Source organism: Molothrus aeneus, chromosome 6, assembly GCF_037042795.1.
Source record: "Molothrus aeneus isolate 106 chromosome 6, BPBGC_Maene_1.0, whole genome shotgun sequence".
Taxonomy (NCBI): Eukaryota; Metazoa; Chordata; class Aves; order Passeriformes; family Icteridae; genus Molothrus; species Molothrus aeneus.
In genome coordinates this window covers 16,549,911-16,575,989 of record NC_089651.1, presented here as the reverse complement: position 1 = coordinate 16,575,989, position 26,079 = coordinate 16,549,911, and the positions used below count along the sequence as shown (strand labels likewise).

Sequence of the window (26,079 nt, the reverse complement as noted above, 5' to 3'; positions counted from 1 at the left end):
AGACTGCAGTGCCTAACAAGAGTCTAGACCTCATCAAAAAGTCTGTTGGGCTGTGACAGCGCATGTTACCTAACTGTCTGGCCCAGAGTCTCTGGAGGATTTCTACCTACTTCCCATGACTTCATGAGAAGATGCTATCTCCCACCAGAAATTGATATAGTCCATGTCTTAAGCTATGGATACATCCATGGATCTAGTCTCAGTTCTATGAAGATAACATCAGTATTCCAAGTATTTGAAATCCCAGTTCCACCCTAAGATTCTGTGTAAATCTTGTGAATAAAGACACACTGTCAGCTCTAAGTTTATAGTCTAGTAAAGCTTCCAGCACTTTGCTTGATTGAATTACTTCCTGAAACCTGTTTTGGGCTCCTGCCAATTGTTATCCTGTTTGAAACCAGCATAAGTGTTCTTGAGGTCTCCTCTATGTCTTTAAAGTCCTAGGGACCAGTGAAAATCCATTTCCTTCTTTCTGCACCAGGACTCCTGGTTGCCAGTGAAATGGAGCAGAGGTCTGAGAACTTTTATGCCACTGCAAAATGTACTAGAAAAGAGCATGGAAACAGTTTTTTGCACAAAATAAGCATCCAGTGAAGCAAACCTAAATCTTGATTTCATTAATTGATCTCTTGGGATCAATTTCTGACATCTCAGTAGGACAACATCAAAGAATAAGTTTGACAAGATCCCATAGTCTGTATCTTACCATTATTACTTAACAGGCAGTTGATTACATATTCTTCAAAGGGATTTAGCAATCAGGTGGCATTTTCAGCAGATCATAATGATATTCATGCTGGTCACACTTGAGGCTTAAAAGGAAACGTTGGAATAAAAATCGTATTTTCTAAACGTCCTTACCTATGCTTCTAATAGCACCTTAGATTATTGAAAGAGAACATACTTTAAAAAACAAATACACCTTTCACTTTTTGTGCTGCTTAGGTTTAGTTCTATGAGGAATTGAATTCAGCAGCAAATAAGTTACCAAATTTCACAAGATCTTGCTAATGATGTTCTACATTGCACCAGCTGAAATCGAGACCAAATCTTGTTCTTCATTTCATTATTAAATATGTGGTAATTAAGGGTGCCTCTTCAGATTCTTAACGGCTTAAGAGGGACTTGAATCATACTTTATTTCTTTCAAATCTGCTGCTCAAGCCATCATACATGTAAGACAGAAAAATTGCAAGGAAACATTTGCAATTAACAGTCTTTGAGTTTTATCCATTAGTGTCATTTGCAAATAGTTAATAGTCAGATGCCAATAGTGACTTCCACAAATTAAACACTTTCCTCATCTTTTCCCCTTCCTTGCTCATTGACAATGAGAATTCAGCAACATGGCAGACTTAAGTTTAATTTTACAATCCTAATAGTAATACAAATATTCTGATGTACTGATTTTCCTTTAATTTTGGTGGCCTAACCCTAAGTTCTTTGAAGTAATTTCAAAACTTTGATGCAAACAGCTTAGAGACTTTAGTCTTAAATACATTTCTACGGTTTTTAAATATGGCAACATTGTGCTAATCCATCACACCCAAGAAGGAAGTCCCTAGTGAGTATGTTCACCTGAGACTGAGATTTGAGGGAAGGTTACATGTACATGGTATGTCTAGTTAGTTCTTTATTGAGGCTTTTAGGTGTCAAGTATGGATAATAATAATGCTGATGGTGTAATTTTTCATAGGTAATATTTCGTAGAAATCAAAGGGTAGACCAAAGCTAAATTACTTGAGTAGTGATTTCTATTTTTACAATTATTCCAGTACTTGTAATCTAAGGTGGTAATAGCAATGATTTGTAAGGACTTTTTTTTGTTGTTGTTTTAAATGTGATTTTTAGCTTGCTAATAACCCTTAAAAGGCTTCTACCCTTCCAAGTCTGTCTATTGCTGTTTGCTGTCAAAGTATGAATGGTTTCCCAAAATACCTCTTAACATGTGTAAATGTTCCTGTTTGGGAAAAAATCATAATCCCATTTTGATACCTCAGCAATGGATTATGAACTTTGCTTGTCTTTTTTCTTTTTAAACTGTGTCTTACAAAACAATGGCTCCCCCCACCCTCTTCTTAGACTTGGGACTTAATGGCAAATATTGCTGAGACTTTATGACAGAAATTCCAATTATCAAGCTATCCTTCAATGCAATGACGGATGTTGGAGGAGAAGCATAAAGTCTGATGGAAAGTATCATCTCTTCCCAGATAAATAAATTTACCAGACCTCACTGAAGTTTTTGCTGTAACAGTTTAAAAATCAAACACCTATCTGAGTTCATATATTTCTCATGGTGTTGTGTGCTCTGAAGCTTCCAAGTGAAGGCTGAGCAATTTAACATTCCAGATCAGGGGAGGAGAGTGGGTGCCCAGGTGGCATCACTCTCCCTTTTCCCCCCTCTTTCTGCAATGGGTGGCTGCAACTGGTGCATTACCCAGCCAGGGGTAAAGAGGAAGGAAAGAGGTTCTGACTGGTGTGTGCAGTAACTGTGTGTATCCCCTGCCACTCTGTATGTATCACACACCTGTTCTGAGTCTCATCTCTCTACTGGGTTTGCATATGGCCATATGGAGCTGAAAGAGGTGGTCCCTTTCTTGGCACATCTCAATTTGTCTGTGGCTTGAGTGGTTCTTCTTCCCTTTCCTCACCTCCCTACAGCATCGTGCTTCTCTCACTGCAGGGCAATCAGAACAATCCCAGAGAGATGGCATTTCTCTCTTCTTTTTTTCTTAGTTACTTTCCTTTTTTATTTTTTTCCTTTTTTTCTTTTTTTTCCTTGTTCCTTTGTTGTACTTTTCTTTCTGTTGTTTTCCTTTGCTGACACGTGGTTGGTTAATATGATGAAGCCTGTTATGACACTGTTGTTCTTGCTGCTGCCGCTGCTGCTGTTGTTGAATATGCTGTGTTCCCAGCTAACTGCATGTCTTTTTTTTGTTTTTTGTTTGTTTGTTTGTTTTCGTTTCTTTGCAAAATCCCTCCCCCCCACTACCCCTTCACCTCCATCTCCTGTGTCTCCTTGTGACATGGTGCATCTTTGTGACTCGGATGGATTTTATTCTGACTTTCCTTTCTCTGCTCGCCCGCTCTTTGCGTATTTCACTGTTTTTGATGTGCATGGACACTCTGCGTCTGTCTCGTAGCCTATCAGAAAGTTCTTCATCCCCCCTCAGACCTCCGACCTCCCTTTCTCTCCCCGACCCCAAGTCTCCTTGGACCCTGATACTTGTAGGAACGCCTCCAGGCCTGGACATGTACTCCAACCAAAGCCAGCACTTCAGCCCAACCCAAAGACGCAGACTTTGCCATCCAAGAGCAAATTGGCTGAAAAACCACTCCAGTCTACTAAATCCAACCCACTCCCTGCCAGCAATGCCAGCGCCCCCTCTTCCCAGAACAACCCTGTGCAGAATGCTCAGGGCCGCTCGCCTGCTGCCGGCTTTAACCCACAGCTGGCTGTTCCTAAAGTGCAGACCAACCCTATGTCTCCTGTTAGATTGCTCCCTTCTAGTACTGACCCAAGCACCAAATCTATCCCCATCATACAGGTCACCCCTCACCCCTCTCCAAGGGGAAGTCCCCTCCCTACCCCCAAGGGGACACCTGTTCATACGCCAAAGGAGAGCCCAGCAGGCACACCCAACCCAACACCACCATCCAGCCCCAGCATTGGAGGAATGCCTTGGAGGACACGGCTCAACTCCATCAAGAATAGTTTCCTGGGGTCTCCTCGCTTCCATCGTCGGAAATTACAAGGTGAGTACCCACCTAGGGTGGTTCTGATTTGGGCAGACATTCAGCAGGAATTTCATACCTCTTTGTGGCTTTGCAAATTCTCTGTACCAAGGTCTGAATATTTATGTGGAAAATAAGAGTGATAGCATCAGCCAAGCCTTAACCCATATGTGAGCAGGCTCTGTCGTGCCACTGCCCCTGCTCCAACAGCATCTCCTGAGCCCTCTTCACACTCCAGCCATGCAGCTCTTACTATCCCTGTTGTGGCTCTTAGACTGCAATAAAAATCTGTCTTCAGTTTCTTCACTTGCTTTGCAAGTGAACCTAGGGCTCAGCCATTTCCCCTGTGGCTGTGCTCCACTGCCTCTCCACAGCCACAGGCTGAGCCTTATGCTGAAAAAAAAAGGCAGCCAGAGGCAATAGGCTGAAGCTGTCCTTCTGAAGCACAGCTTTTTTGATCTTGCTTAATGCTTTTTTTTGCCTCCTTTGGTAATTGGTGCAAAAATCTCCTTAATACAATCAGTGGTTTCATATCTGCTGGCCTACTTCAGTTTTCTAAGTCTCTTGAGTGTTGAGATGTGCAAAATTTTCTTCCTCGGCCTCCAGGTGGCTTTTTTGCATGCCAGCAAAGGGCAGACAAAGTGACATGCCTTATCCTTGGATGTCAGCAGCAGCTATCCCAACACCCTGTGGTTTTCCAGGGTACCGGCATGTGATCCCATGGGAATGGAGGATTACAGCCGTGGATTTTTGAGCTGTGATGGTCATTGCCATTGCCACTGAGGTGGTCAGAGAGCTGCAGAGAATTGCAGCAGTGACTGAGCTGCGCCCAGCTGGGCTGTGAGGCAATGGCACCAGAGTTGTTGGCACAGTGTGTTTGGGTCTGGACCAGGAACCACTGCAGCCAGTGCAAGATTACCTAATGACCTAAGGGCAGAGTGAGCCTTGAAATGCAGCACTTGTTTAGATACTGAGATCTAGAGACATATGACCAGGATTTAAATGTCAGAATTAGCCTGCAGAGGCAATGGGCAAATGCAAGCAAGTGCAGAATTGTTTCATTGGTGTACAAGCTGAAAATGGAAGGTGTACTGAATCATATTTCTTTTCTCCTCCCTCTCTTTGGCTGTCCGTGCATGAGCAGTACCTACACCAGAAGAGATGTCTAATTTAACCCCAGAATCATCCCCAGAGTAAGTATTTTGCCCTTTTTTCCACCAAATACCGGTGTCATTTCCTGGCCTGAATGTCATAAGCTGACATATTTCTGTTCTGGATCAGTATCTGTTTGTAACCTGTTGTCCTGTGGGTGGGACAGAGATGTGAAATGATTCTTTTGATGAGGACCCTACATAAAATCTGTACCTCAGTAATGGCAGGGGGGTCAACAGATGATGAAACAGTCTCCCAGTAACCACCTCATGTTCTCACAGCTTGCTGAGTTTGCTGGGTTTGTACCATGTTTCTTCTCTCTTCATTCGTTTGGTTGTCGAGTAGATCACTCTTTGGAACTGGAGAGGCTAAGCAGTGGCTTATACTGGCACTAACTGTGCACCAAAATGTCTTCCTTTTAGTACAGGAGAGTTTGCATCCTCAGGATAGCATGCAGGAGGCTCTGCTAAGATGATTCAGAGGGATCTTTGGCTGCCAGAGTAAATGCAGTGTTAATTCTAGGCAGCAGTACTGGGACATGGAGAAGCTGTTTCATATTCACCAGGCTCATTCCTAAAAGTCAGTGTACATTTCAACCATTTCACTGCACAAATGTGCATCACTGCATGGCAGGTTTGGAAGTCCCTGCCAGAGTGCTGCTCCAAACACTTCCTAATATGCAACAGATGCCAAATTATTCCTTTTTATTTTCACAGCTTGTGTTTGTGCACCCAATGCCCATAGACTTAGCCTGCCAACCAAGGCAATTTGGCCTCTTGTTAAGAGACTTGTATGAAATATTCATGAGTTTTGGATGGGAATTTTGAGCTGAAAGTTTTGTAAATGGTGACAATGGTATTGTCTTCACAACTTGCTCCAGACCTGGCTTTTGTCTGGTGTGAGATGGACATTCTACGTGTATAGCTGCAGAATGAGGGATAAAGAGAGATAAACACTTCAGGAGAGGGAGAAGTAGAGATTAGTAAAGGTATTCAGGAAGAAAAATGGAATATACTGTGTTTTCAACACTTTCAAGCATTTACTAATAGAGAGGCATGAGAGAATTCCATAAAATTGTCACATCATTATCACAGAAATATACAATACTCTCATCTCACATGTTTTTAAAGCCATTAAAACAGAAAACCTTTAGAATTAAATTTCTTCTCTTCCTTGCATCTATGCTGGTGGAAGTTTTGCTGTTAATTTATTGCCTTCCCTGCTTCCCACTCACTTTTTAAAAGCTGGTGGAGAGAAGTAGTGCCTATCATTTGAGGCAGTTTGGATGCAAGTCAAAGCCTAAGGCCCTCTTTTCTTTTTCTGTATAATTGCCAAATTAATGAGTTCAATTGGGCTGCACCCTGCAGTAAACATAATAAAAGTCATAAAAAATAATGAACTAGATTATATTTTAATGATAGATGTCTGTTGCTCAGTGCCCACTTCTACATATCTTATTTTTTCCCATATTTTCTTCTTTTCTGTAAGAAATAAGATATCCTTATCAAGAGCTGTATTGACCTCATGGGTTGAGTGATAAATACATGTCCTAGCTCTGTCTGGTGCAGCAGTGCCTGCCATTCATTTAACAAACTTGATGATGAGGTAATACACTTTGACATGTCTGGGTAATGCTGTTCTTTCTCATGTGAAAAATCCCTAGAAAATGTGTTAGGGATGACATTTAAAGAGATTTAGCTCCAGCTGCTTTAAACCTGCAAAGCTCCATTTGCTTGAGTAGAAATGCTATTTATGCTAGGCAGGTAAACCTCTGGAGGTTACTGATCCATGTGCTCAGAGACAGAGAGGGAACACAGAAGGCTACGTGGTCAGACACTCCAAAAGAAAGGAAAGGAACAACATGATAGGAGTGTGAAATTTGGTGTGAAGTAATAAAGCACCAGCGTCTATTTTCATGCTACTTTCTTTGCTTTTTCATCAAATGGACACCTGATTGGATTCCTTAGTGTAATCTACATACCCAGCCTCCCCCAGGTATCTCCTATCCCACTCCCCCTTTAAGAAGTTTGCCTTGGTAAGAGAAGATTCTTAATTTTAAGTACATTTTGTTCTGCTTACAGCCTGATCTTGAGAGATGCTAGAGCGTGTCATTCAGGGAGCTGAAGATTCATATGCATTTTAACCCAAGTTAGCAGCACTTAATGCCCTCTAAGAGGAGAAAAGGCTTTATTGTGTAATTTTACTCCAAAACTGTCCCCTCTTCTTAGTGGATCTATTTCCTAGCTGTATGAGTACAGCTAGTTCTGCCAGTTTTGGGGAGAAAAGCCAGTGCATATGTGCTGTGTCTTGATTCCGCTCATTACAGAAACAGGAGAGGCCACTGGCATCTATTCTGTCTTATGTGACACTAGCAAAATTATTTTAGTGAATTCAAATGATTTACAAGCTGGAGCATAGCCCAGGCTAGCAGTGAATCTTCCAGACTTGCTATTACTGGTGATAACCTCACCAAGGAAAAGAGCCCAGGTGGACTTTGGAGGCTCCAGACCATGTTGAGCAGGGAAAAAAACTCCCAGTGTTCTGGGCCCTTGTTACCTGTGCTTATCAAGAGACCTATAAATGAAGGGCCAGCAAAACCATTAATGAAAATACAAAAATGAAAAGCCATATTTTAAGATGGCAGACCTGCAATTAAATAAGCACACTTTTCCAGGCCCATGCTTCCCCTTGGCCCCTGGAATCCATCCAGCAGCCCTGGTTCAGATGATGATACATCCAAGCCTAGGACAAGCAGCCGTTTTAGATGGATAACCAGGTGCTAATTTACTAATGAGCACAGACCCCTTACATGCAGGGAGCTATTGCCCCAGCTCTCCAGGGGCTTGCAGAGTTGTTGTGGTGTGTGAGAGACACATGAGCTAATTAGTATGTAATTTTCTTCCTCACTCTAACCCTGGCTCCTTAACGACCATTTAAATGAGAGGCCCTTTCTCTTTACTGCTCCCTGTGCTAATCTCTGGCTCACTGGCTTATTTACAGCTGCCTATGAATATTTTAGGGAGTGACAGGTTTCCAGCCCACTTTAATTGAGTGGGGGGCACTGTTTTAACCAAATTGCAAGTGAATCTTTCTCTACTCTGATTTTTGGTTGCCTGCAGTAAATGAAGCAAATCACTATTTGCCCAGCTGAGTACTCTTCCAGTTGTGGTCTTTCTGCTGTGTGCATTAAATGGGCAGTGGGCCCACAGCTGCACGATTCATGGAGCAGTCTGAGATGGGGAATGAATGCAAGTTGCTGGACACTGCTGAGGTCAAGCTTTGTTCTTTATCCTGAAGGCCTAGGCTTCAAATTATTTTCTTAGTTTCCTCCTCTCTCTCTTAGCCTCTGTCCTTCCTCTGCCTCTGCCTCACTTTGCCTCAGAAAGTGAGGCTACTTGCAGCCTGCTCCAGCTGTTTATTGCTGGAAAAACTGCTGGAAAACTGGTGTGTAGCAATCCCTTTTGCAGATGGCTCTCCTTGTCTGGAGAGATTGTCTTCTTCCACTGAGTGATGGATGTCCATCCTGTTGCTTGCCATACTGCAAACTGGATTTGGTGTTATAAAGTATGCGGTAGAGGGGGTAAAAAAGGCAATCTCTTGGTGGCAGGTCTTTTAATTTCTGACATTTTCATGCTGAATTCTTTCCTAGAACATGGCTGATTTAAGTGTGGTTTTCCCTGGGTTTAGTTTGGTCCAGTAAGTCTTTGGCTGTGTCTCAGAGCTGACAGTCTCTTTTCTCCTCTCAAAACCACACCTGTCAGAGATGCTACTTTGAGGTCTAGATAGTGTCTCTCATTAACATTCATGTCCCTGCATTCTTCCTTTAGCCTGTTTAACTTAAAAGCCAATGTCAATGAAGTGCATTGGAATGGTTAAACAATAAGCAAAGTCAAACGTTTGCTGATACGATCACTGTGAAAAAACAGAGCAATTTCATTTTGTGATGAAACCACCACCTGATGCTGGAACAAACTGAGGATCTGGACTGCTGTCAGTGGAAAGCCTGAACTGTGCCTTGCATGGTGTTGTTATCTCCTTTCTTAATACTGAAAATTCATTCCTTTGTAGGCTAACCAGAGTTTACACACGACATAGACACCCTGAATGGGGCTGATGAACAGAACAGTCTTTGTCCTGGCCTTGTGTAATTGTGCATTTCACTCACTGGTAGATTGGAGCTCCAGTGAAATCTACAGCTTGCTTCAAGAAGCAAGGGCTTGTGACTGTTCAGGATACCTTCAGAAAAGTATCTTTCCAAAGGAGTTGCAGTTGGGTGGGAAGGAAGCAAAGGAGTTGAAATTGGGTGGGAAGGAACTTAAATCTTTATGCTGCCAGGATCTGCATGTTGTCACAAGAAATTGAGACATCCCTGGAGACAAACCAGAAATGTGTCCCCTGATTTATATGTATGCTGTGTGTGCAGTATTCACTGGTATGTTGGCTCAGTCAGAAGAGTTACCATTGCTCCTGGTTTTTCACTGTTGGTGACACATGCTGCCAGACCCAGGCTGTGTGGTCTGTCATTTCATCAGTTTTCACTAAGTGAAATGTCATTCTGGATGTTCTGTGATACTATTTCCCACTTATTAGTAGTAATATCATCACATCTGGAGTGTCATCAAAACTTTTTCATGTGTTTTTTAATATTTTTTCTAGCTAGGAGTATGTATGAAATAAGAAATGGTGTTCCATATTCTAAACATCTTTCTTTTCATTACTTCAGGCTTGCCAAAAAATCTTGGTTCGGTAACTTCATCAACTTGGAGAAAGAAGAACAGATTTTTGTGGTCATTAAGGACAAACCATTAAGCTCCATTAAGGCTGATATAGTCCACGCTTTCCTCTCGGTGAGTAACCCCAGCTGCCTCTTGGAGACATCCCTCACTGGTCATTCCAGGACTCCATGTGCCAAATGTTACTGGACAGGGGCTCTGCTCCTTCAAAAGCATCCTCTGTGGATTTAATTTACATGGCCTGCACTGGACTGTGTGTGAATTACTAACTGTAGATAATGCTCTCTAAGGTGAAATAAGATTTCAGCCTTCTTGGCAAGGCCTCCAGGTTGCCAGAGTTTGGAATTCCACAGCAGTGGAGCACACTGCTGGCACAGTATCAAGACAGTGATTTGCTGCTTTGTCAAATCAGCCTTACAGTCGCTGGCTGAGCAGCAGATTGGGTTTCCCTTTGATGGGGATGCCCTCCACCACTTCAGCCAGACAAAAGGCCTGTCCTGCATCTGCACTTGTTACTTTAAATCCCCACTTCAGTGCTGTAAGGCAGAAAGAAGGGTCATTTCTTCTGGTGTCCAGAGTTTCAGTTGTTGCAGATGTGAAGAAAGCAGGGAGAAATTGTCCTTTTTTTCCTATAGAAAGTCCTTTTTCTCATTATCTAGAGGTACCATGATAAAAAAGTCAGGACAGCAAAGGTATTTCAAGAAGTTTTTCAATTCAAGGTAGTCAACAACATAATTAGACTTTTTCCAATAGAATTAAGAGAAGGAAACTTAAATTCTTATATAGTTTGTTATATTGATTTTTTTTCCACAAAATACTGAACTCCATTTTAATCTTTGTGATTCTGCAAGGAACTTCTTCAAAAAAATAGCTGTAACCCTTGTTACTGTACAAGCACACAAGGAGTAAGTGCATTACAGTGGAGGGCATCAGACACTGGTGTCCATCCCAGGCTGGTTGTAAGCAGCCATGTTACTGTATCAATTTCATGCATTTAGCTGTGCTTTTGGGTTTGTATTGTTGTGCAGTGTGTTCTACTGTCTATACTGGTGATCCTGTGTGTACCCCACGTGTGGCTTAGGTGTGATGTAGGGACTTGTGTGCAAAACCAGTGAATTGTCTCTTACAGCAACATCCAAACTTAAATGCATTGTCATAGCCAGCTAATTAACCCCTTAAAGTCAGCTTCTCAAAGAACTCATCTTCGTTTTTTTCCTCCTAGAGATTAGAGACAGATTTCCAAGTAATTTGTTTGTTTTTCTTTTAATCTGGTCCTTTATGAAGCAATAAATAGAATATGAGTATGCTGTTAAATTTTGGAGGAAAGTGTGAAAGGTAACTGCTTGAAAATTAGGAAGTTATGAAATTCCACAGTGGTTCTAAATACACAGATGTTGCATGATGTCACAAAGCTTCTCAGAGTTCTTTTACATATTGATAGAAGTTTGGGTGAGTTATTTGCAGCCATGTGGATGTTCCAAGCACTTCAGGTGCCCTGATGTCTATCTGACATCACAGAATCACCAAGGAACTGAAGTTGGAAAGGCCTTCAGGAGGTCTTCTGCTCAAAACAGGATCAGCTGTGAAATCAGACCAGGCTACTTAGGTGTTTTTTATATTCAGTTTTATATCCCACTGACTTTCCTGTCCACTCCCTTAATATCACCTTTTGCTCAACAAAAGGCATTTCTCAAGAATGGTGGATGAGTAGGACAAGAAAGACTGACTGTATGAAATTGAGCAACATGTGTAAATTCATAAGTATGTTGGGTATTCCAGCAATATTCAACCCTTAAATTTAGGTCAGTCCTGTAAGCAGCTGTGCATTCTTCTGTGGTGTCCAGCAACCTGTTCTCTTACTGATTTCACAAGAACACTGTACATTAAAAATTCAAGACCAGGAGCAAATCTAGCAAATGTTACTCATTCTGGAAGCGTGTGTTGTTATAAACAGAATTTTGCAGGTTTTTTTCCATTTAGCACTGGTTCTACTCTCTGCTTCTACCAACCTCTTTCAGATCCCAAGTCTCAGTCACAGTGTCATCTCACAGACAAGTTTCCGTGCAGAATATAAGTCCACAGGAGGTCCTGCTGTCTTCCAGAAGCCAGTGAAGTTCCAGGTGGACATAACATACACAGAAGGGGGAGAGGCGCAAAAGGAGAACGGGATCTACTCTGTCACTTTCACACTCTTATCAGGTAACCATGGCAAAGCTCTAAAATGGGTGCCAGCTGGCTTGGTCCTTGCTGATAATAGAGGCCTGCAAATTGCTCTGCCAGAGGAAAAAAACTGGCTTAACCTCAGGAAAATTCAGTCAAGGGCAAGGAGGACATCAGGAACAAAAATGGTGTTGGTAGAGATGGAAATGCAGGGAGGAAGGAGATTCCCAAAGAGGTGAAGATGGCACTGCCATGATTAGTGCTAAAATGGCTGTTCTGCACACCAGTTTTGGTGTAACTCATGGTACTGGCTCCCTGTTTCTTTCAGAGTCTCAGCTGGGCACTGTGAGGCCATAGTTTCTTCCTTCTGACTGAGACATGCACTCACCCTTTTCTTCTGGGTGGCCGCATGTCCCCCACAGGGGTTGCAACAAGGAAACAGACCCCTTCACCTTTTCTGTCTTTACAAAAGGAGCCCCAAAGCCATTCCTCTTCCTGTTGAGCCCAGCACATCATAGCCCCTTTGGCTGAAGGACAGACACACAGTCAGGACACCTCTGGGGACAAGACTGAAGGGAAGATGCTTGTGATCCTTCCCCTGCAGCCTTGTGTGTGGGCTTGGCTCCCATTGCTCTCACAGCCGCTTGTGCCTCTTCTCTCCTGGCAGGTCCAAGCCGTCGCTTTAAGAGGGTAGTAGAAACCATTCAGGCACAGTTGTTAAGCACACATGACCAGCCTTCAGTGCAGCAGTTATCAGGTAAGTGGCTTCTACTGTCCAGCACCTTCAGCAGGGACAGGAAGGTGAAATGCCTCTCGTAGCAGGAGGCTGAGGGAGGCCATCCCTCTGATTACAGCAAAAAACGAACTCCATTCAGACAGAGCAGTAACTCCCTGCTCCCACCCCACTCCTCCGTTTCTCATTCCCTCTCCAGTGCTCCCAGCGCATTCCCCAGTTGAACAGCTTCTGCCCTCTGCCCGCCCAAAGAGCCATTTGCCCACTTCTCCATCAAAAGCTGCATCATCAACAGATCTTCCAGATTTTATCCAGTTCCAGAATCTCCCAGAGTAGGGACATGCTCTAGAGGATACTTGATTTTCAAACCCTTCAGGTGTACTTTAGAAACCTCCAACTTCAGTGGGTCCCTGAGCAAACTTGAGAGCTACTTTTAACTTAGCCATTAACATGTGGTCAGGAGGTGGCTAATAGTTTCCAGGAGTGTGATCCAATTCTCAATACTGTGGTAGCACAAATTATATACTAAGGTTCTGCAGAAGCTCTATTTTATCTATTTGAAAAGTAAATTTCAATTCCTTGTGGTGGTAGAGAAAGCCTTACATGTGTGACCCTGTGCAATGACATCAATCTGGATGTGCAGGCAGCCTGAATTGATAATACTGAAACTGGCCTCATCCCATCATTATGTAGCAGGTGTTCACTCTGAACACTGAAGTGGTTGTACAGACACACACAAAATCTCTGTGGTAACTCTTCTATCCTCTAAAAGGACAGAACAAAGAAGAAGGTGAAAATTGAAAACTTAAGGCAGATAAGCTATTGGGAATGCATCAAGGAAGGAAAAGTAGAGAAAAGCTGAAAGAATGTGCACGTACTGGAGATAAATAGGAGCAAGGTGGAGAGCAGAGGCTGCAGCAGAAGACAGTGAGGCAGAAGGAGTGGAAGATGAGAAGGAAGTAAATAAATACTATGCTTTAGAGCCAAATTCTGTTCTTGACCCTTGTGTGAACAAGCCAAGACAAAAGTGGGGGAGTTAAGTTGGCATTGCATCCTCCAATTAAGTCCCAGATGTCCTCGGCTCATTGCACATATGGGTTACATCCTTCTGGTCTAACTGTGGCTTTAGCATCCAAAGATAAATTAACTGCATAGAAGTGGGTATGCCTAGTACCTGACAGAGAAATATGCTCAATTCAGTGTCCTCTTTGCTTTTGGCCTCCAGCACTGCCTGATCCTTCTGCATGCTGGAATACAATGGTGCCCAGCATATGGGTTATTCTGTTTAGTAGCAGGGAAAATAAGGACATTATAACTATGGTTGATTCAGGTTTTTGCTGTCTGAACTTTTGAAATTAAATCAAAATCAAGGAAGCAGCTAGAATTTTCTGCTAGCCTTTCCTCCTGGGAATTGCTAGGGCTGAGTGGGAGTGAGGGGATTGAGATAGAAAAGCATCTTTTAAATGTATTTCATATTACTCCTGATGCATGGACAACATTTAAGTATTCCTTGTTTCTTCAGGAATGAGGTGTACCCTTACTTTCTTGTGAGGAAAAAATTATTTATAAAGTAAATAACTTGATGATCTCTCTTAGCTTCATCACCCTAATAAGTGCTAGCTACTGAGGCTCTATAGAAAAACTGGAACCCTCTTGCACACTTGCATGTGAAGCAGGATATCTCCCTTAGAAAGCCATATTATAGCAGGAATAAAAACCATTCATCTGACCAAGACTCAGGGAAATGTTATGGGCATACTCTGCTATGAAAAATGTATTTGACTTACAGTTTTGCTCTGGTTCTGGAATGAAAAAATCCTATTATTTATACTGCCTGAAGCTAATGAGAGCATATTGTTCTAGCAGGGAAAACCCTGCCTGACCTCTAATGCCAGACTGCAACAGATAACTTCACATGGAGCAAAACCAAAATTAATGGTCTCTTGAAATTTAAAAATGATAATTCCCTTAGCTGGGGACTTACCCAGGCAAGACAGCTCATGAGACAGGGTATCAAACTGTTATGTATCCACACCACCTAACCTGATCAGGAATATGCAAGTCTCTCGAAAATGAGAGAAGTCAACTTGAAAATTTTAGGTTTGAGCAGCATTCAAGAAAGAGAGAAAAGGAAGGGAAGGGAAATAAAGGGATTGTTACCAAAAAAGAGACAACTTTTGTATCAAAGTAGGGTGGCCCAGTAGTTCACATACCCAGCCAAGTAAGTAAGAGAGTAAGGGGAAGTAAAAGGATAAAGGACAGAAAAGTTCACATTCAGCACCTTGCTTAGCTGGGTGTCTGATTGGAAATGTGTGCAAAATCTTCCTAGAAATTGTCATTGAATTAATCAGCATTTCTCACTAGAAACAAAGCAGTCTTCTCTGTTTCTCTTCTCCTCCCATAGTGCCAGCTCTGAACACCACATAGGGATTGTGGAGGTTGGGCCCTGTTCAGGGTCATGGTTTGAGGACCCTCTGTAGGCAGTCTACTGCTGCAACAGATTGAGCTCACCCTCACTTAGACTCTCTTCCTCCATGGCTCTGAGCATGGCACTGTCCCCTGACCAGCAGCACTGGCTCAGCACTGGAGCTTTTCCTAGCTCCTTGTGCACAGGCACATCCTATGTGTCTTGTCTCTCCTGCCTTACAGAGTTCTGATGCTCTTACAGGTGGGATGATGAAAACAATCTGTGAAAGGTGCATGCATGTAAAGGGAGACCTGCAGAAGGGGAAGATTTAATGATTTCAGTGTAAAGCAGAACAGCAAGGCCTAAGGAACATGTGGAAGTGAGAGCCATTCTCTCTGCTGCCCCTCTGATCTGCTGTGCAGCATCCCAGCCCCCTGAGCCGGCCTGCCTGGGTTTCAGAATGCATTTTCCTCTTTTTCATTCCTCCAGCTGACAACAGTGTTTGTAGATGTCATGTTGCCCATGCATCTCTGTGTGTGTGTGAGCCTGTTATGTACCTGATTTAGGCAGATGTGTTTCTGTGTCACACTTGAGCACCTTATAATATCCCTTCCTTCATATATCCCCCTCATTCACTTCCATTTTTCCTTTCTAAGACTGGCTGTGCGTTTTTCTTCTGGCATGCTCTGAAGCAGGAAAATAGATTCCCTCCCTTACCTGAAAGAAAGTGTAAAAAAATTAAATCCATTCCATAAGTTAATGTAATGTTTCTAAAATCCACTGTCTCGATGGACAAATTTAGTGCAACATACCAGCTTTGTATCCTAATGTTTCAGGAGCTCTGTGCCTTAACTGCTGAGACAATACCAGGTCTGTGACTCATAACTTGCACAGAACAAGTAAATAGGGACTGATTGTTCATTTTTTCTTCCTGATGAAAGAAACTAGAGCCAGCATAAGGTAGTGGAAGCCAAGTACCAAGAAGGCCATTGGAAAAACGTGTCTTTCTGTAATCTAGAACTGGTGGAACTCCTCACTGAAACAGGTTCTGAATGTAAGGGGCTTACAGATGCTCATCATCCCCTGAGTACTTCTTACTCACAGGGAGGTTGGATAACTCCCTGCAGAGAAATCTTCATGGGACTGCTAAACAGAGAAACTACAGCAGGTTCAGGAAGTCTCCAACCTGGCAGTGGTGAGTGAGGCAGTGGTAGGAGAAGTGTTCTATAAGCTTGGCCTGCTCTTGCACTCCTGGGTGTCTGGAGCTGCTGAGGGAGACAGAGCACCAGAGCACAGAATATTCTGAGCTGAAAGGGACTCACAAGGATCATCAAGTGTGACTCTCAGATGGTTTTGCCCTTTGATCTGACCCAGAATAGTTGTCCATGTGTGCTTGTTATTGGTATCACAAAAGCCATTACGTTCAGTGAGACCATGAAAGGGCCCCTTTGGGATGGAGTCTCACTGTCTGTGAGAGCAGCCAGCCTTGTTTCTTGTCCATGAATGGCTCCATCCAGGGCCCTTATACTCAGAATCTCTGCTTAGGTAATCCCTGGGCAGACTGCCCTTTGCTGGGATAAAAAGATCTCTCTCCATGGAGGACGATATCTGAGATTTGTTCCTTTGTTTCAGCCCAGCACTCTTTCCATTAAATCATGATCTGTTTTTCTCTGATGCCTTTGCATGAAAGAGTAATAGTAGCAGCTGGTGAATAGGGGCATGCAAAAGCCATCTGTGATCATTCATAGGGTAGCAATTTTTATTTCCCTAATATTTTCTTGCTTCTCTGAGCTTTGGTTTTAAGTGTGGGATGCTACATATTCGAATTTTTTCCCATTTTCCCATGTACTGGGCAATCAGCAATACTGCAATAACCTTTAAAACTTCTTTATAAAAGGTTTTCTGTTTCCTTATTATATTTATTGGCTTCATATCAGATTTTAACTATTGACATCTCCAAGTTCAGAACATCTCACTGTTACTGCTGGAAGTGTCTTTCATCAGCATAAACAAGTGTTTAGAGACCATATCTAGCTTCAAAACAGGGCAGTGCAAATTCTTCCTAGAGCACTGATCTGTGAGTTTCAGGTATGTTATGGCTCACAAGAGCTGCAGGCTGGCAAATTGCCACCAAAAAAAACAAAAGTAAGAAACCTACAGTTTCCAAATGTGTGAAGGATTTTATCAAAATGGAAAATGGAGTAAGGAGCAAATGAAGTGCTTTGCAGGGTAAACTTCCAGCTGCAGACTCAAAAAAAAAAAAGGACTTTGTGAATGCCAGTTTGGAATTGGATTGCATGTTAGCTTTTTCTGGGGTTCATTCAGGTCCCAAGTTTCCTGCAATCTTCTGTGACCCTTTATGTATTACATTCTTGTAGTGTCTAAGGTAATTACTTCATCTTGCTATCACAGTTCCACCTACAAAAAGTGCCCTGTAATGCCTGGTTGGATTGGCAGAACACTGTGTTTTTGCTAAACAGCTTTAGTATTATTACTGAGCAGCCTTCATTAAAATTAACTGGTAGTCCAGAAATAAAGCATGTAGAAAAAAGTCCAAGCTCTCCAGAGTTTGATAGGAAAACAGAATTTCAAATAAGCACAGAAACACTGGGGAATTTCAATCTGCATGATAACTGCCTTGGACCAGAGGAGCTGGTGGCTCCCTTGACATCATCTCCCTTACTGGAGGTGTTTCCTGGGGACTGTGAGCATCTGGCAGGAGCTGCTCGGTGCTTTCTGGGATCCAGCCCTGGATTTGGAGATTTCAGAGGAGCAGCTGTTTGGGTGGGATTTCCTGGGCTGGGATGGGTCTCAGAGATATCTGAAGCATCACAAACCAGGCAGTTTCCTTGTGACATCTATGTAGGATAGAAATTAAAGAACAAAGAAAATTGGGAAAGAAAAATCAGCAGAGCACTAGTAGTTTTTAATGGATTCAGAGCTTGTTTGGCCATTTGAAGGGAGGTCTTATTTCAACCAAAGCATTTGCCATCTGTTAGTGAGCTGAACAGGGTGTCATTTATGAAAGAGTCTTGGTCAAATCCAAAGTGTGAGTGACTTCCAGCAATTCCTATAAAATAAGGAATTGCCTTATCCTCAGAAGGATTGAGAGCTGACACTGCCACAATGTTTTAATTTGTAAAATGAACAGGACACATTAAAAATGCATTTACATGACCCATCAGTGCTTCTCAGACAGTTAAAAGCCTTTAGACCCTGGCTTTATTTACTTCTCATAACACCTGCATCCCACAGTTGCTGGATTATGGATTACTATCCATGAGGAGAAGCTGATTGGCAAGAATCTTAAGACTTCCAATTAGAATTAAAATTCTGCTTTAAAATGATGGAATACTTTATCACATAGAGTATTTACTAAAGCAGATCTTACAATAGGATGGAAATGAAAGAAGTATTGAAGTAAATATTCTAAAAGAGAAGCTGAAGACACATTAACACTGTCTTCCCAGTGATGCAGTATGAGCTCTGGCTCTGCCTTAGGAATTGGGGTAAAACAATCTGATCAGGTGTTGGAAAGACACTACAAATAAAAATTAATTCCTGTGCAGTTCCAGGGACTAGCCCTGACAATATGGAGAATTCAAAGCATAATTGTGCATAAAAGTTTTGAGAAAGACAAATTAGAGGTTTTATTAGTGTTAGTTTGATTTTTTTTTCCCATGGTCTCATATTTCAGAAATTTTTTCTTATCTGTCAGAACTAATTCTATAACAAAAAAATTACAAAATTATACAAAATTACTTTTTTTGGGAACCAAATGGGCTCCAGAGCCCAAGATATTCAGCTGTCAAAAAGCCTCTGTTACAATCCCTTTTTTGTGTGTAGGTCTGTCAGCTTGTATTCTAATCACACAACTAATGTGTGTAGACCTGTGACACAGCTGGCTTTAAGTACCAAAGAGAGCTGTGCTGACTGCAAATGACTTAGAAAAAAAGGCAGAGTTAACTTGAGACATGATTACTCTTTAATTTGTTAAAATGAAGAATGAAACCAAAATACCGATTTCAGGAGGATCTTAGGCAATGTTTACCTGCTCTGACATTATCCAAATGTCAAACTACTTTTTTGTTTCCAGATTTCTGGTTACTGTGTGGCCAGTCAGTCTGGATACACTTGAGGGGAAAATTCCAGGTGTTGGAGCAGGGAGTCAGAAACAGTCTTCTGGTCATATCTGAGATTTTCTTTGCTCTTTATGTGTTCTTTCAAAGCTAAGTTCTGCTAATGGTTTTGTGAATGCTCTGGGGTCTACCACTGTAGATCTGCATCACTCTGCATTACAGCAAAGGGTAGGTGACTCTGAGGGGGCTGGACAGGATCCCCTAAAGGCACAAGACAACAAAGTTCTCCAAGTTAGTAAAGAAAAAAAATGATACAGACCATGAGTGTGACTCCTAGTCATTTACTCAATCAGCAGCTGTAGGCACTTCTCAAACCTGCTAGGCATCTTCAGGGAGAAATGTATTGAAATTGTATTGTGTATGAAATTCTTTGCCTGCCAGACCAGGGAAAGAATTTCAAAGGCAGGTAAACTCCTGGCCTGACACCTCTGTTGTTCTAGATCTTGAATGTTCTCTTCTCCTTCACCTCCATCCTTCTTCCCCTTTCTTTCAATCTTGTGCCTTTCTGAGAGAACTTCCATGGGTATCATCTCCCACTGACCTCTGCCAGCCCACCTTTAGCCTTGGGCATGGAGAGCATGTGACCCCTGCTTAGATGCTTTGACCAGTGTCACTGGACTAAGCAGCTGCCCTCTCTACTCCCTGCTTTCCCAGATGATCTGTGCAGCACAAGCCTGGCTGCATCAGAAGAGATGCCTATCCATGCTCTTCTAGCACGAGTTCAGCTCACCCTAGCATATTCCTCCTCTAATGAAATTACTTTTCTCAAAATTTAAGGGGAGGAATGCTGAGAAATTTTCTTCCCCTCTGTCCTGCAGACATTATAGCAGATAGGGAGTAGTTAGAGCTTCCTGGAAATTAGGGATTTTCAGCACATGTGTGCATTTTTCCAAGAAACCTATTTCTTGAAAACCCAAGTGTTCCTCAAGAGCCCAGGCAAGGGGAGATCTGAGACTGATCTGAGTGCTTTAACTGGTAGCCACCTGCTCAGCAGTGAGTGGTCCACATTGCCCAGGAACACACTGATTTAGATCCCAAATGCAAGGGAATCCTGGCTGACAGCAGCAGATCTGGCTTTGCCAGCAGGTTCCACATGGAAGAGTCCAGCTGGGCTGGGCCTTTCTGTTTTAAAGCTGACATGTGGAGCTCCTTCTGCTTGTTGCAACTGAGTAAGGAGCACCCAGAGTCTGTGGCAATGGGAGCTGTACACAAAGTGGACAGTAATGTCTTAGGGCCAGATTCTGCCACCCTTTCCAGATGTGCTGCTATTGCCTGTGAATACTGACCTTGAAAGCAAGAGCAGTAAGAGATTACATTTGAATGGGAGAGTTAGATTGAAACTTTGACATTATCCTTTGGGGTTTAAAGGATGATTTTGAGCTGTACAAGTAGCCTCACTCCATGTCAAATAGCACAGGGCTAGATTTCTTCCCTCTCTCCAGGTTTTTGATGTAGATACATGAGCTGGCTGAGCGTTTCCTGGCTGTTGCAGGCTAATTTGCAAAGCTAGCCAGGTGAAACACTGTATTCAAGGCTTATAGTTTGCTAATGTGATGGCAGAGTATTTCCCACATCTCATAAATACCTCCAGCTACGATGAAGGGGTGAGTGGAGGCAGCAGTACTGAAGCAGCTCCACTCTCAGTCACAGGGCCAGGTTTGCCCTGGCATAGAGTTGGTGGCAGAATTTGGCCTGGGTTGTGTAAACACCAAGATGTGTGTATGTTTCCTGCTTCAGGTAATAATGTGCTAAGTTACTACTTTATGCACAGAGGTATGGAAACCTTTTTTTATGTTTTTCCCTCCCTCCCTCCTCTTTCCGCTCTATGATCCAGACACCACTAACTGTATGGAGTTGATGACTGGCAGACTTTCCAAATGTGGTAAGAACTTCCTTCCCTTGTGCCTTTTCACCTTCCCCAGCCCCTGCTGAGCAACATAACAATGCGCCGTGCTGTCCTGTTGCACCTCCTGCCTTTCCCTGTCCCTGCTCCCCCACGCTCTCTTCGAGACTCCCCACCCTGTAACAACCCTCTATGTCTTTCACTCACCTGGAGGGCACAAGCACATATCCCTTGTTCTGTTCCTCCCCATCCATGCACAGATGCACAGGCTCCACCACAGCTTTCCCCTTCACGGCACAAATGTGTGGTGTTACACTTGAGATAGCCTCTCTCACTGTAACCCAGGCCAGTGATTTTCTTTCCTAATTTTTGTTTCCTTTTTTCTTTACTTGCTGCTGTTGATTCATGACTCTTCAGTCCCTTTTCTGCAGTGAAGCTGAATGCTGCCCTGCTAGCTGCTGTCTCCCTTGGTTTCCTGCTGTTTGTTGAGACAGGAATGCTGTGTTATTTAACTCCATTTTGCATCCACCCCCTTCTTCCCCAGATGTCCTTGGGGTGTGACACTTCTAAATACTTCTAAATTCTCCCTAAGACACACAGCAAATTGTGTCAGACACTTGGCTAAAGTAAACTGTCATAGCTCCGCTCTGGACTTGGGGAAGGATGTTGTGTCTCTAACTGAAGGAGTAGTGAACCTATTGAAGATTTGGAATTTTGCTAGGAATAAGAAAAAAAAGTTTTCTGCAAAACTTTCAGCTCAGCTTGCTTGGGCTTACATGAATTTTGGTTAACTTGTCCTTAGCCTTCCCTCCCCTCCCTGCGCACATGGACTGGTCATCTTTCCTTCAGTACTTGTGCCTCTACTCACTGGTCCAAATACAACAGTGGAAATGCCCAAACACTAAGAGAGATGTTTTTGTCTTACTGTTCATGTCTTGTACAGAAAGATTCTCTATGAGAGAACTCTGTTCTCTTTAGATTTCCATCCTGGTATCTAGGTTGAGTTCAGATATCTCTGTGAAAGGGATGACAAGATGGTAGGAAAGTGTTCACTGAGCTGGTGCTGCTCTCCAGCTGGACCTGCACCTGCCACACTATCTCTTCATTAACTGAAGAAGGTTGTTCTGGAGTTGTTCTGAAGTCTGTAACCATAAAGAGAAGTTTTGTCATGGTGGAGATAATATTAGGTTTATGCATGTGTGACTGAGGCAGAATTTGGCCTGTGTTTCCAGCAATCTCTTTCCCTTAAGTTGCAGCTTTGCTGGTGGGAGTTTTTCATTTGCTCTGATAGGAGTTCATTTGATTTCTTAAGTGACCTTTCTGATCTTATGTACACTCATTTCAGAGCTTTAGCTTCTTGAAGTCATCAGACAGCAAATTCCTCTTCTTCCTCAAGACTTCAATTCTTGCCTGGAATCTGGCATTCACCTCATACAAAAATACTGAAATGCTGATTCTGCTGATTGCTTGCAAGTTAATTGAGCTATGGAGATAACCAGGCAGCACCCTGCATTCTCTAGATAGAGAGATCACTGCTCATGAACTCACAGTTCATGCAGGCCCTCCAGCTGTCACTGTGTCAGCAGCAATCCAACAAGGGACACAGAGGACAAGACAAAGGCCAGCAGGGAAACTGTTTTGTGACAGCTACAGCCTAGACAGAGAGAGAGGAGATGGGATGGCCTACAGGAGTTTAATAGAGCTGCTTCCTTTAAATCACATTCCTGTTGGTGAGCTCACAAACAGTGTAAGCAGTGATGACTGCACCGTGCTAAATTCCACCCTCCTGTGTGAGTGAGGAGCTGTAGCTTTCTTCTGCTGAAGCTCACCCATGGTTTAGATAGGGGAGTGAAAGGGAACCATGTGAGCATTTAGCCTATTTGCCTATTTTTGGCAAACCATTCTCTGTGGTTCTGAAGATGAGAACCCTCCATGATGCTGACACAATGTTCACCTAGTAATAACAAATAGTGTAGAAAAGCTGTATTCTCTGGGGGTTTTGACCCCCTTGTTCCCTATTTTGACACTGAACACAGGAGGTCATTCTTGCCAAAAGAGTTAACACTGTAGTAGGGAGAACTAATCAAGTTCTTTAGCCTGGCTCAGCCATGTGAAAGCTCTGGTGGGAATGAGGAACCTGTTTTCATCCACTATAAACCACTGAATGCTGTAATCAACAGCAAGGCAAATTTGTTTAGTCCTTTAAATGTTATCTCATCTTCTGCTAGCAGTGGTCATCAGTCTGAGGAGTGATTTTGCATAAAGTCACCAGCATTGAGAAACAAGTTAATGTTGAACAGTGAGGTTTGTCATAGGAGCTGCCAATATCCAAATGACACAACTGCTGCTCTACCAACCCTACCTGTGCAAACCAGAAAACTGCTGCCAACCTGTAGTATTTCACAATAGAAGAAAAGAATGTGGCTCATAATAAATTGAAATGCATGCTGGGGTGAAATATTTTATTTTATGTTTCCACCCATCTCAGCAGGGGAATGGGCATTGCTGTTGCCAGAAAGACTAAATTGGTTTCCTTGAAGCCTGTTCATAAGATTAAATTTACCTTGTAAAAATTAAAATATTTACATATAAAATGCAGCTGTAACCTGAAAAACATCTACAGGAGTGATACTTTAGCTGATCTATTCCTGTGTGTATTCTCAGCCAAATCAGTTTAGTGACAAATAAGCTTTACCACTTTATGTGCTGTCGTTAAGCCTTATAAAATCAGCACAGCTGTAAAAGGACAAGCTGGATTCTGTTTCTTTTGAAGCAGGATTGAGAGAACTGTTTATTACCATCTAATCTGGTATTTATGTCTATCTCACTGAAGAATAGGTTGTATAATTAAGGTTCTAACAGGTTCTGCAGAGCCTTTACATTAAAAATGAAAATCAAGATAATACATAAACTGAAAAGCCCTGCAGCTTCAACCACAAAGCTGGGAATTAGAAAGCAAGTATCATTCATTGTATACTGAACACATTTGATCTGGAGCCATTGATGCACACCACACAGAAGCCCATGGTGCCATTTCAGTAGTCCTTGGTCAGGAAAGGGTCTCTCTTCACAAATTTTAGTGACTTCAAGTCTTTCATGTAGTGAGCTGAGAATTTCTTTGGATGATTGATTTCATGGTAGGGCTGGTATATAGCCTTTGATAGCTCCCCTTCCCAACCATTCCCAGTTTTTTGGAGTCCTTGGTAAGTATGTTTTGCCAAGGTGCTGGCTGCTGACAGGAAGCTCTTAAAAGCCTGCCTTATCCTCCACTTTTGCTTCTGAGATTAACCCAGGAAGACTGTAAACTTCCCAGTCGTCACACTGCCACTATCTGAGGACGAATTTTACTTGTAAGTAAGGCAATCTTTGCTTCTTATTCTCCATCCCTGATGATTCTCAGTGAAGTCTTCAGTTATATCAGTGGCACTTCCATGGAAAGAGGGTGATGATAAGAGGAGGAGATGGTTAGTTTGGATAACTGGTGCAGCTCCAGTCAGATGATGCTGTCATGTTAGGCACTGCACAACCATACACTCCTGCAAAATCTTGGACCATAACCCTGTGCAGGCTGGAAAGAAGGCCTTGTATTTACTTTTAAACATTTATTTTGTATTGCTGCTTACAACTGAAAACCTGGATTCTTGGCATCAGAGTTAAACAAGAAGCTTTTTGGTTCCTTGTGGGTACCAGTGGCTATCACCAAAATTATCTGATCAAACCAGAAGCACAGCACATCCGCTTGCCTTTCATATCTCACCAATGCATCTCTCTCAGATCTTTTGCTTCCAGTGTTTAGGACTTGACATTTTTCCTATTCAGAGCTGCCTGATCTTGCTGGCCATGGCTAGGTGTCCTCTGCACACAGAGAACCACACTGTAGTAAAGGCTTCTTTGTAGCTCCCAGCAATCACAGTTTGATTCATATCAGTAGCATTCCAATCTGCTTGAGAAGTTAGGAAACATTTTGTACTTTCAAACTGGTTGCATCACCTTTGGGTTGCAATTGCAGCCTGTATCTTTGTGAGTGCTCATTTAGAGTCTGTTTTTGTGTTAGTAACAGCAGCAAATACCTGGACTTGGTTTTCTTGGAAGTGATCCTGACCCATATTGGCATTAATTAGAGTAATCCCACTTCTAAAAGTAGCTGTTTGATGGAAGAGGAGGTTGATGATTTGCAGCCAAAAAGTTGCAACTGTTGGCAGAAATATTGATGTCAAAACCTGCAGAAAAAAGCACACACTGCCCTCCCAGCTGAAAGGCTGTGTTAGCACTGCCACACCGTGAGGTGGTCCGAACAAGGGGGTTTTATTAACATTCCTGGAAAATCTGCTGGCTCCTGGTTTTTCTGAGCATGGCTGACTCTCCAGTTCAAATTGTGACCCAGCTGAGAGACCAAAGGAAGAAGACCCACCTGACAGATCACATATTCATTCAAAATGGGGGGTTCACAACAAGTAAGATAAGTCAGTGGTTCTAAAGAGTTCAAGCCAGGTTTGCCAGTTATCCCTGCCCGTTCTGCCAGTATCCTTTGCTGTCCAAAGGAATGGCTGACTCCCTGCATACTGTAGTTGTATGTCTTCAGTCTAGAGTTGTTTGGGGAGACATTTATTTTCCAGTTTATGCCTCATGTTTTTGCACTGGTAGCCACAAAAAAAAGGCAACTTGGCACTAAAAGTTTATCCAGATGTATTGAACTGTTTGATTCATGTCAGATCCTATTTTGACAGCTATGGTTAGATTTTTATTATGCAGTACAAGATCTTTTTCTCTGTAATAATATCTAATACAGAAAACACAGATATCTCAATTAAGATCACAGTGCTTTATTTATGATAGCCAGCATTCCAGGAAGCTACATGGAAATGCTTGCTGGACTAAGCTAGGTTTGAGATGCCTTACCAGAAGATTAAATCATCTTTTGAAGTGATTTATTCAGTGGAAATGAGGAAGCAACATTTCACCAGCATGCATAGGTCATCTATCTCCTTAGGAACAGGTTGAAGAATATGAAACCTGTAACATAACACGTGAACATCCATCTGGCAGGAAAGATCAAAATTGTATTATTAAGTGTCAATACATTTCTGACATTTTATAGGCAGAAAAGATAGGAATAAAGCTGCAGAAATCTCTAAGAGAATGGGTAGCAATAATACTGTCGTTTGCTGTGGTTT

At 42.5% G+C, this 26,079-nt stretch overlaps 1 protein-coding gene across 11 annotated transcripts in view; it reads left to right on the top strand.

Moving 5' to 3' along the window:
- The window catches only part of BRSK2 (BR serine/threonine kinase 2), a 303,999-nt gene that overhangs the window by 270,068 nt on the left and 7,852 nt on the right, over positions 1 to 26,079 (top strand). For 7 of the 11 annotated variants that reach the window (XM_066553002.1, XM_066552999.1, XM_066553000.1 and 4 more), the window contains 6 exons: positions 3,552 to 3,759; positions 4,883 to 4,931; positions 9,614 to 9,737; positions 11,642 to 11,822; positions 12,451 to 12,540; positions 20,897 to 20,944. In XM_066553002.1, coding sequence (XP_066409099.1) covers positions 3,552 to 3,759; positions 4,883 to 4,931; positions 9,614 to 9,737; positions 11,642 to 11,822; positions 12,451 to 12,540; positions 20,897 to 20,944 — 700 coding nt within the window. The remainder of the gene's footprint in view (positions 1 to 3,551; positions 3,760 to 4,882; positions 4,932 to 9,613; positions 9,738 to 11,641; positions 11,823 to 12,450; positions 12,541 to 20,896; positions 20,945 to 26,079) is intronic. The other 4 variants (XM_066553001.1, XM_066553009.1, XM_066553006.1 and 1 more) reach the window with 1 other exon arrangement.